Source organism: Bos mutus, chromosome 10, assembly GCF_027580195.1.
Source record: "Bos mutus isolate GX-2022 chromosome 10, NWIPB_WYAK_1.1, whole genome shotgun sequence".
NCBI lineage: Eukaryota > Metazoa > Chordata > Mammalia > Artiodactyla > Bovidae > Bos > Bos mutus.
In genome coordinates this window covers 22,403,040-22,414,977 of record NC_091626.1, presented here as the reverse complement: position 1 = coordinate 22,414,977, position 11,938 = coordinate 22,403,040, and the positions used below count along the sequence as shown (strand labels likewise).

At 42.2% G+C, this 11,938-nt stretch overlaps 1 protein-coding gene across 1 annotated transcript; it reads left to right on the top strand.

Annotated features, from left to right (window-relative positions):
- Nucleotides 1-94: 94 nt before the first annotated feature.
- Nucleotides 95-11,686, top strand: ZC2HC1C (zinc finger C2HC-type containing 1C). The gene is made up of 3 exons (XM_005900996.2): nucleotides 95-241; nucleotides 1,037-2,384; nucleotides 8,781-11,686. Exons 2-3 carry the CDS (start codon nucleotides 1,056-1,058, stop codon nucleotides 9,042-9,044), a joined length of 1,593 nt encoding a protein of 530 aa, XP_005901058.2. The 5' UTR covers nucleotides 95-241; nucleotides 1,037-1,055; the 3' UTR covers nucleotides 9,045-11,686.
- The last annotated feature ends 252 nt before the right edge of the window (nucleotides 11,687-11,938 follow it).

The window sequence follows — 11,938 nt, the reverse complement described above, 5'->3', positions numbered from 1 at the left end:
GCTGGACCGCGCCCGCGGCCCCAGCGGCCCCGGGTGCGCGGACTGCGCTTGCGCACGCCCCAGCTGAATTCGCGGCGGGGCGGGGCTGGGCGCGCGCACGTGCCCCCGTCTCCAGGCAACGGGAATAACAGCTGCCCTCTGAGAGTGCCTGCGCGGCCGGCGGCTGCGGGAGGGCGAGTGGTGAGGGAACCTGAGTCCTGCGGCTTCCCCTAAGCGGGAGCCACCTCCAAAAAAGCCTCAGGTACGCGGAAGGGCGGGAAGGCATGGGGTCAGCGCATCGATCTCCCAAGGCCCGACGGACTGAAGAGCCGAGGGCTTGTATTCGAAGCGGAGTCACAAGTCGGGGACGTCCCGGGTGACCCTCCAGGACAGAACGCAACTTCCGCGTTCCGATCTAAACCCGCGGTGGCCGGATCGTGTGGTCCTTGGGTGAGGGTTTGGCAGCCAAGCACCTGCTGCATGCCCTGAACCGGCTCTGTGCTCTTTAGGGTCAAGCACGGTTCCAGCAGGAGGGAAGCCCGAGAGTTTTTGTGCCGGTCACTTACCAATGGGCTGCAGTTTTCTTGCCTATAAAATGATGGGGCTGGACTCAGAGTCTTACGGCCCCTAAATTCCAGTCCTGTAACTCTGGGTGAATCCCCAGCGAGGCGAAGCTGCTTGTCCTGTGTCACAGGCCTAAAAACTGACTTTCAATCCGATAGCTCTTTCCATCTGCTTTGGAGTGTATTATTGTGTGTGCGGGAGCATCACTGTGTATGGCAGAGGCTGGTAGTGATATAAAGGAAAGGTAGGTGGCAGGAACACCTGTATCACACTCCTTTTTCTATCCTCAGAACCTAATAAGCACCCACAGAACACAGTAAGCATTCACCAAATGCTTATTGAGTGAAAGCTCTGGTGGTCCCAGCAACAGTGTCCCTAAAAAGTTTAAGGGAAATTGTGGTTAGGCAGATGTAGAAACAGATGTAGAAACTTTAGCAGTGGAGGTAAACCTCAGACAAACTCCTCACATATGTCTGGTTTAAATCTCCCCTAGGCTTCAGTCCAGGCCCTGAATGGCTGGTCTCCAGTTGGTGTTGCCTCTGCCTATGGGTGTTATGCTCCCACATAATAAAAGGGATTCTCCAGAGCTCCATTCAGCTAAGCAAGACCCCTATAGAAAAGGTGACTCTTCCCAGCGGTCCTCTACAGGGCACCCGAGGAACAATTTCCAGCAGAAACTTTGGAGTAACCAAGAACTGATGCTGGATAATCTCTACACTCACCCCAAGTGGAACACCTGCACAAAAGCCCAGAGCTGTTCGTATCCCCACTGTGCTGGAATGAGCCAGCACGATTCAAGGAGCAATCCCCAGGGCCAAGCCAAGGGTTTGTTTTACACATCAGACCCTCAGTGCCAGTATCCCAAAACAAATGACCAGGAATTCATCCCCTTGACAAAGAAGCGAGTGGGGGTTGACCGAGCATACCCTCTGAAACCTGTATTTCATCGGAAGTCCCATAGTACAGGTGAGGCTGGCACTGATGGAGACCAGAACGCCTTTCCAAGAACCCCTGAGCCAAGAAAGTATTCGTACAGTAGCTTTGGTTCGAGGAACTGGGTGAATTCATCGATGGTTGGTCCAGTTGCTGCCACTCAGGAGGAAAGGGTCATGGCAAATGCCAACAGGACGGAGTGGATGCAAATCCAAAGACTAGAAGCTGCAGGGGAGAGCTTAGGGGAGGAAATCCGCAGAAAAGAGACTCTTCTGAGGGAAAAGCTGAAGAAGACGGAGGAGAAACTCAGAAGGATCCAGAAGGGAAAAGAACAGGCTGAGGAAAATGAAAAAAGAGAGCTCCAGAGAATGGTGCTTTCACGGAGGAGAGTTAAAGATAATGGCATCACCACATACACACCTATCTTCTCTCCAGCACTTGGGTCTGAGGAGGTCTTCAGCAGAGACACAGGAGAAGATGAAACTTGGGGACAATCTCAAGAGAATTCTAGTCCATTCCAGTTCTCTAATTATAGAATTCAGAAGCTCAAAAGGGAAAGACTCGTGGCAAGCAATAACAAAATCCGAGACCGAGTCTCAAGGCCATTGAAGGAGAAGTTTTCTCAAGCTACAGAAGCGCCGCTCAACGCTTTGCAGAGATACACCAGCAATTCTAGCTCATCCAGGGCACCAGACTCTTCAGGCTCCAGCTGTTCCACTGAAGAGCCAGAACTGGGCGAGTGCAGCCACTGCGGCCGAAAGTTTCTCTTGCTCAGGCTGAAGAGACACTCCAGCATCTGCCGCAGGATGCAGGGTTCCAAGAGGAAAGTGTTTGACTCCTCCAGGGCCCGGGCCAAGGGCACAGAACTAGAGCAGTACTTGAACTGGAAGGGTCCAGCTTCAGTCAAGGTAACAAGGGCCTTATGGATTTGCCATTGAGTGGGGATCACTTTTAAGAGCCTGTTATGTCCTCATCCATTTTCTTTAGAAAGATTTCATGTGTCTTATAGGGAGAACAAATTCACATTTGATTTACTGATTACTGCTGTGTGCCAGTCACAGTGATGGGAGGTTTTCATATGTTCCTCACTACAGCCCTGTGAAGATTTCATTGTCTTATCAGTTCATTAATCAAGTCTCAGGTTAACTTGCTTAAGATCACAAACAGCTTTAAATGGCAGCATATAAATCTGGGTCAGAATGACTCCAAAATCTAGACTTAAAAAAATATGTCGTTTTGGTTACATAAGTAATAAACACTATAGAAAATTTAAGAGAATGAAAAAAAAATATTATGAAGCATTTCACTACCCTGACAAAATTCCTCATTCTTTATAAAATATTCTACCATCACCCCAAATCAGGACTTGTTACCACTCCTGGAACTCTATCTACTTTTTCCAGTTTGGCTAATTTTGATATACCTTCTTAGTAAATACATGAAATACATGATTAAGTTTGGAATTCTTTTTCTCCCCATTTAGAGTGTAAACAACTTAAAGGTGGAGGACTTTATTTTTTACATAATTTTTATCGGAGTATAGTTGATTTACAATATTGTGTTAGTTTCAGGTGTACAACAAAGTGAATCAGTCATATATAGGAATAGACATCTCTATATCTACACGTATATAACTCTTTTTTAGATTCTTTCCCCACATAGGTCATTGCAGAGTATTGAGTTCCCTGTGCTGTACAGCAGGTCCGTATTAGTTACTTATTTTATATACAGTAGTCTGTATATCTCAATCTCAGTCTTCCAATTTATACCCCCCTGCAACTCCTCCTTGGCAACCACAAGTTTGTTCCCTACATCCGTGACTCTTATTTCTGTTCTGCAAACAAGCACATTTGTACCATTAAAAATTTTTTTTCACATAACAGTGGTATCATATGATATTTGGCTTTCTCTTCATTCAGTGTGACAACCTCTGGGTCCATCCATATTGCTACAGATGGCATTATTTCATTCTTTTTTTATGGCTGAGCAATATTCCACTGTGTATATGTACCACATCTTTATCCATCCCTCTGTTGCTGGACATTTAGGTTGCTTCCGTATCTTGGCTATTCTAAGTAGTACTGCTGTGAACATCGGGGTGTGTGTATCTTTTTGAATTATGGTTTTCTTCAGATATATGCCTAGGAGTGATTTTTTTTCTGGGATAGAGGACTTTATTTTTGGTGAACATTCCTAGCTGCAGAAAAATTAGGTTGTAAAAAGTGACTTCAAGACACTTCCATACGTTTGGGAGAACTTCATAAGCACATTTGGACAGTCAGATCGGGAGAAGATTGTCTGGTTATACCTTGTCAAGGTTATACCACCGGGATTGTAAATAAGTATGGCATGTTGACAAACAATTTTTATTTTAGTAATTTTAATGTGTATTAGGAAAGTAAACCATAACAAGCCCTTGATTTCTAGGAATATTGACTTTAAAGAACAATAGTAAGGAGGATAAGGTGAAAGTGGTATGCAAATGACCAAAATGTGGGAAAGCCTTGACCACCTGATCTCAAAGCCCTGTCTCTAAACTATGAAAGCATTATTTTATTTTCATTTCCTTCCAGCCCTCCCCACTGCTGCACTAGCATTTCTTGTCCATTAGCACTTTATAGTTTATGTGTGTATTTGTGGGGCCTTTAAAAACTCACATTTATGTGAAGGCTGTTAAGAGATGTTTTTTGCAGTTAGAGTTATTTCTTTTAGTATGGGAAATGACTACAAGAAAGTCGTTTCTGTGTTTATCGATGATCTCCCTGAAATCCTGTTGCCAATGAGAAGTCAACATTTTGCTCTTGCAGATAATGATATGATCACAGGTTCCTGTTCTTTCCTGTTTTCTTTCTGGTCAACCCGGTAATCCACTGGGGAATTCTCTGTCCCACTACAGTGGTTCATTTCTGGCCAGAGCCAAAAAGAATCTTGTATTTCTTAAATTCCCAAATACCATAGCAATGAAGCAAAACAATTGGATTTTTGAGATCAGATGCCCTGGCTTTGTGGAAACTTGTTTGAGGAAACATGTTGTGTTGAGGATAGGAAGGCAGAAAGTATCTGGATTGAGATGCACTCCCCTCCTCAGACTGTCCTGAGTCTTATTCCAAAGCTTTGTGCCTTTGCAAGCTGAGTGGTTTGTGTCTGTCATTCCTTCTGTGTATTCAGAAGAATGGATGCTTTTTCTTTTCTCCTTTAATATTCACATAATTTCCGATAGACTCATACTTCTGGTCTCTCTACTGTACATCATGCATTGAGTGTAAGAGACTACATCTTTGTGCTTTGTGATTCATAAGTGTTAATTGAATGAACTCCAATACAACGAAGAATTAAAGTGTAAGTATCATACGGTTGAGGAACTTTCCCCTAATTCTATTCTAAAGGTTGCTAGATACCATCTCTAACACTGATTCTCTTACCTTGTCTCTTTCAGTAAGACTCTCCTGATGGATCCTTCCTTTCCCTTTGATAACATCTCTTCCTATATTCATCACCAAGTAGCTACTTGCCTTTTTTCCCCTTCTTTTTAATATTATTTTCATCTAATGGTTGAGTACATTTAAAAATCATGTATTACTAAGTGACCTGTAGTGCAGATCAACAGTCTTCTGCCTCATCCCTCTCTTGCCTTTCAGCTATCCCCAACAGGCAGTTCGGATAGATGACTCTTCTGGTATGTATATTTCTAAATAATATACTTATTTTCTTGATTTATTGGTTTGGCACATGATCTGTTCACCTCCACTTATGGACACTGTGGGTTCATATCCCATCTCCTCCCACTTCTGTCCTTCCATTGTACTGAAATCTCAATTTTAGGTTAAACCAGTAGTCAGCTATTTATATGATAATAATCACATAAATGTTGTTCACTGCTCAGGGAACAGAATCTGCCCCTGTCCACATGTACCCAGAGTTAATAATTGACTCATGTTTTAATTTGCTTGGTTTCCTACATACTGATCTCAAATGTTTTTCCCTCCCTAAATGATCTTCCCAGCGCAGACACCTGTTAATGTTTTTGTAACTGCCGAAACACTTCTCATAGTCTATCCATTTGACTTTTTTATTCCGAAACCTCCCTCCCATTGTTTTCTTCCTGCTCCAGTTCAGACTGGCTCTCCTCTAGGCCTGGTGCAGACCTGTTGTCTGGGACCTTCTCTTTACTTCTCTGTTCCTAGCCTCTTGTGTCTTCCTTTTTCTTGCTTGACTCCTTGCTTTGGAGAAGCTTATTAAAAAAGGTGAATGGAGGCATATTTTTTTGTCATGGGATGAATGAAAATATCTTATAGTCTTATTTTTTGACTGATGAATTGGCCAGATAGAGAATTCTAGATGGAAAATTATTTTGTGAGAACTTTTATGATAGTTTCCCACTAGCTTTCAGCATCTGGTGTTACTGTTGAGAAATCTGATGCCGTTTTGTTTCCTTCTCCATTATATGAAGTCTATATATTTTTTCTTTTTATTAAAGTTTATAGGATTCTCTCTTTAATCTGAAATTCTGCAGTGATTGTGTTGGGTAGTGCATAGGCCATTTCAATCTCAAGGGTAGGGACCTTTATTTCCAGGAATGTTTAGTGTCTTATTTGTTTAATAATTTCCACCTCGTCCTGTTTTTTGGAACTCCTATTGGTTGGTGTTGGGTTTTCTAGATTGGCTTTCTAATTTTCTGATGTTTTCTACTTTCCATCTTAATTCTTTTTTCCCATTCTGAGTAATTTTTTGACATTATTTACAACAGTTCTGTTTTTTAGTTATCACAGCATTAATTTATAATAGTTATTTTTGGTTTTCTCATTACTTTTTCATAATATATATATTCTCATTTCATAGACAAAATCTCTTCTAATACTCACTTGTTGATATTATGATTTTTAAATAAAACTTATTTTGAATTGGAGGATAATTGCTTTACAGTGTTGTGGTTTCTGCCATGCATCAACGTGAATCAGCCATAGCCTACCTCTTGAGCCTTGCTCGCACCTCCCACCTCACCCCGCCCGCGCCAGGTTGTCACAGAGCACCTGGCTGAGCGCCCTGCACCCTACAGCAGCTTCCCACTGGCTTTGTTTGCATATGGTAATGTGTATGTGTCAGTGCTGCATCCCGCCCTGTCCTTCCCACGCTGTGTGCACAAGTCTGTTCGCTGTGTCTGTGTCTCTATTGCTGTCCTACAAATAGGTTCATCAGCACCATTTTTCTAGATTCCATATATATGTGTTAATACGCAATATTTGTTTTTCTGAGTTACTTCATTCTGTAACAAACTCTGGGTTCATCCACCTCACTATAACTGACTCAAATTTGTTCCTTTTTGTGGCAGAGAAATATTCCATTGTATACATGTACCACAATTTCTTTATCCATTCATCTGTTGATGGACATATAGGTTGCTTCCTGGCCTAGATGTCCTGGCCATTGTAAATAGTGCTACAGTGAACACTAGGATACATGTGTCTTTTAGAATTGTGGTTTTCTCAGGGTATGAACCTAGTAGTGGGATTGCGGGGTCATATGGTAATTTTATTCCTAGTTTTTAAAGAAATCTCCATACTGTTCTCCATAGTGGCTGTATCAATTTACATTCCCACCAACAGTACGAGAGGATTCCCTTTTCTGCAAACCTCCTGTAGCATTTATTGTTTGTAGATTTTTTTGATGATGGCCATTCTGGCTTTCCAGGTAGCTCAGTGGTAAAGAATTTGCCTGCCAATGCAGGAGACATGCGTTCAATCTGTGGGTTAGAAAGATCCCCTGGGGGAGGAAGTGGCAATCCACTTCAGTATTCTTTCCTGGAAAATCCCATGGACAGAGGAGCCTGGCAGGCTACAGTTAATGGGGTTGCAGAGTTGGATATGACTGAACAGAGCAGAGATAGAGCATTCTGACCAGTGTGAAGTGATATATTGTAGTTTTGATTTGCATCTAATAATAAGCAATGTTGAGCAAATTTTTCATGTGTTTATTAGCCATCTGTTATATCTTCTTTGGAGAAATGTCTGTTTAGGTCTTCTACCCATTTTTGATTGAGTTGTTTATTTTTCTAATATTAAGCTGCCTGAGCTGCTTGTATATTTTGGAGATTAATCCTTTGTCAGTTGCTTTATTTATAACTATTTTTTTTCCATTCTGGGGGATTATCTTTTCATCTTGTTTATAGTTTCCTTTGCTGTGCAAAAGCTTTTAAGTTTAATTAGATCTCCTTTGTTTATTTCCATTACTCTAGGTGGGTCCTAGAGGATCTTGCTGTGATTTATGTCACTGTATTCGGCTTATTTTTTCTCTGAGTTTTATAGTTTCTCGTCTATGTTTAGATCTTTAATCTGTTTTGAGTTTATCCTTGTGTATGGTGGTAGGAAGTATTCTAATTTCATTCTTTTACATGTAGCTGTCTTGTTTTCCCAGCACCACTTACTGACAAGACTTGTCTTTTCTCCATTGTATATTCTTGCACCCTTTGTCAAAAATAAGGTGCCCATAGGTGCATGGGTTTATCTCTGGGCTTTCTATCTTGTACCATTGGTCTAAATTTCTGTTTTTCTGCCAGTACCATACTGTCTTGATGACTGTAGCTTTGTGGTGTAGTCTGAAGTCAGGAAAGTTTAAAGTCAGAGCTTTACTCAAATGTCTAGTCATCCTTGTCTGTCCATTCATATTTAAGCTTAAGTGGGGCTTGTTGACTGAAGGCTTTCATATTGGGGTTATCAAACAGTGAGCCTTTGAAGTGGGGTTGCACAGAGTCAGCATTTCAACTTCTCTCAACTGCTTGATGCATCCAGAGAACTCTCGTCTCCTATGAGGGTGCCAGTGTGCCTGGTACTCTGGAGGATGGTGGGGGACACAATACATCACGTACAACTTGCCCTTAATCCCATTTCAGCTCTTAGATTAATGCTGTTCTCCATTATGCCCGGATATCCTGAGTCTGAAACCTGTCTGGTTCAGTTTCTCCAGAGAGGGTGTTGGAAGTACTGGGCACTTGGACATGCAAGGTGGAGAGGAGCCATGGGAGCCGACCTGTTCCCAGCCCTGTACCTCCCCTTTCCACTACCTGTATTTCCAAGCATTAAGCCTCTCAGGGAAAACCAGCTTGCCTCTCAGTGATATCCGCCTTTGCAGGCCCTTAGGTTTAAGTGTCTCCACTCTGGCAAGTCAGTTATCATTGTTGCTCCTTTCCTGTTCTCTCTGACCTTGTGTATTAACACCCTTTTAACTTCCTTACTATCATTCTAACGGAGACTCAGGAAGGGGATGACCTAGATACCAAGTTAAATGATCAGTCTTTCTTCAACTTACAGGTTGAACCTCCTCGGAAGAGCAACTGGAGACAGAAGCATGAATCCTTCATCCGTACCCTCCGTCAGGCTCGAGAGTTCCAGCAGGTGATTGCCAAAGGTGGAAACCCCTCAGACCTGCCTCCCATCCTGCCTGTAGAAAATCCAGACTATATTCAATGCCCTCACTGTAGCCGCCACTTTGCTCCCAAGGTGGCAGAGCGGCACATCCCCAAGTGTAAGACCATCAAGAACCGTCCTCCGCCTCCAAGAAAGCACTACAGTTGAGCAGACAATAGTGGAAACCTCCTCGATGGTTCAGAAGGTTTCTGCTTCTCTTGAGCAGTAAGTAGTAGAGTAATTTGATGCAGAGCAGGAAGAACTAACACTTTTACATATCCCAGATCTGCCTGCAGAGCTGAGATCAGTGAAGAAAGAGAGACCCATTGCTAAGCAGAAAGATGCAAAAAGAAGCCTCAGCTTCCCACTAAATCACCACCTCCGGCTGATGTGCCTGATGTAATTGCTCTGAGAACTGATGGGTGAAGAAACTTAAGAGCAGTGAGCAGGCTACATTAAAGCTCTCTTCTCGCAAGCCTGATTATGGTTTGTGCTAGTTAAATGCCTGCATTTGTTGTGCCTTCTTGCCACTGCCTCTGCATGTTTGGTTAACTCTTCTCGTTCTTGTAAGAAGTTGGCTCACTGGTGTCACAGGATCATGCATGGTATCTCTTATAAAAAATACACTTCTGCTGTAAGGCAAATGACCTCCCTGGTACATGGTCCTGGCAGAAAGTCAATACAAGTATGTAAGGTTGGGGCGCCAGTATGTCCTAAACCCTCCCCATGTTGTACTGTGTAATAAAGGGAACCTCATCTTTATGTACTTTACAGGGTAGGGGTGGGAGAAAGCACATTATGTCTCTGTAGTTGTTCTTTTCTAATGGATTTCATATGTCAAAAAAAAAAAGAAGGAACTTTAATTTCAGCTGTTGTTAGCACTCTGCTTTCAAATCATTTTGGTTTGATGACTTTTAAAATGACGCAGCAAAATGTACCCCCAAAGCAAGCTGGGACATTTCAGTGTCACATGTCTGTACTGATTATATCACAGTAAACTTCTCTTCTGAAAAGTAAACTCTGAAGGAAAAGATGCCAGATCTAAAATTTTCTCAGCAGAATCGTGCCTACTGCAAGTAACCTTCATAATTAGGCACTGAAAAAATAGGTTTCGTGAATTTAAAATTAAATCATAAAATGAGTGAGTCCTAGACTTGTCAGTGGAGAAGGAAATGGCAACCCACTCCAGTATTCTTGCCTGGAAAATCCCATGGACGGAGGAGCCTGGTAGACTACAGTCCATAGGTTCGCAAAGAGTCGAACACGACTGAGTGACTTCACTTTCAGACTTGTCAAACAGGAGAAGTGATAAGGCAGTGTCTAATGGGGGAAATACCAGTTCAGGTAGAATGAAGTGAGCACAAAAGATCTGAAATACTAATAAGATTACTGTCCTGAGAGCATTACTCAAACTGTTAGTTTAAGATACTGGAGAAAAGTCAATGAAGCTGACCTGGGCAAAGGGGACTGTGCAGACCACAAAGCCATATTAACTAACTACAGATGGCCACTTAACTCTTGTTCCATTTCCTCTACGGCTTCTGCTGAGTGGCTGGGCCAACAGATCAGACCAATTTGATATGCCCATCTTTAAGGCTTTAGCTGTGAAGCTGCTGGACACTAGGCTGAAAACAAAATCATATATATTTTAAAAAACAGCATGTATTGCTTTATGCTTTTCCTGTTACAAAGAAAAAGAGGTATAACCTAATGGCGCCTCTGTTTGTTCATTTAAAGAAACCTCACAGAGGAACACCAGATATTTAACCCAATATACACAGTTCCCCGGCAAGTTTAATGAGGTACCCACTTTTAAGTTTCACACTTGATAGTAAAAGCAATAGATGATGACAATGAGTGGTGGCCAAGGTCACGAAGTGGTAGCCTGTGGACTGCTTTGCTTCACAGGTACGTTTTGACTGACATAGCATTCAAAGTATAATCTGACATTTAAAAATGGTGATATGGAGCATCTTTTGAAAAACTGGGAGTTCTGGAAACCCTGGGCCTGCAGCTCTACTCAGCACCAAGTGGGGTTCGGAACCAGTTGCTCCTTCCAGACGGGGTGGAGCACAGAGGGCACCACCCGCCTGGCGTGCTTCACTTATTTGCCTTGTCTGTCTGGTCAGAAGCCCTGGATGATGTTATAAGGTCACAGGCCAGGGGCCTCCAGGGAGAACAAATGTGTGTGTGGGGAGCGCTTTCTTATGCTGCTAGAGAAATAAACAATAGTCAGTGCCCTAGTGTTCCCTTCGATCTCAACATGTTTAGGCCTTGATTATAACAGGAATATCCATTAGTCTTTTAAATTTCGCTTGATTGGATCTTTGGGAAGAAGAAAGAACCCTTTTTCTAAGTCTCTTCCTGGATAGCAGAGGAATGACAGAGGATAAATAAATGCTGCTTGTTAATGTCTTTGTGTTATACTACTGTATCCAAGAACCTTTAGTAAGTAGACGCTATAAATTTTTAAAGTTCAAAAGGTTAAGCAATGGGAAAAAAATCTCACAGTAAGACTCACTTTGTTGAAAAGTATATGCAGACATGCTGAGACAGTATTAACAGCAGTCTGTTGAATGCAACACAGCACCTTTGGCCAACATTTGCTGTAGGTCATCAATTTGTCACTTTTCACAGCTACACAGGAGGTAGCAGAGAAATGATATAGTGTTTCCCTCCTTAATGTTCATGATTCTGTGAGATTTAATGATCAGCATGAACCACTAAATTATCTCCATGGTTAATCATTGCAGCGATAAGTGATTTTTTGCTTTGTGGCTAGAAGGAACATGTTTTGCAGTCCTGACTACAGCCACTCTGCCCTGACATTATCATGAATAATACTACTTTCGAGGCCCAGGGATGCTCATTTGAAATAATTTATTTATAATACATCCTTGCACCAGAGTTGTTCTATTATGAATGTTTCCAAATATATGGCAAAATCAAATGAAATATGAGTTTAGGTCTGTTCTTGCTTTTAACTTTAGTGAAATGTTCAGCCAAGAGAAGTTACAACTTGGCTGTGCTATGTCAGGGAGACCAAATACAGTTCAGCCTTT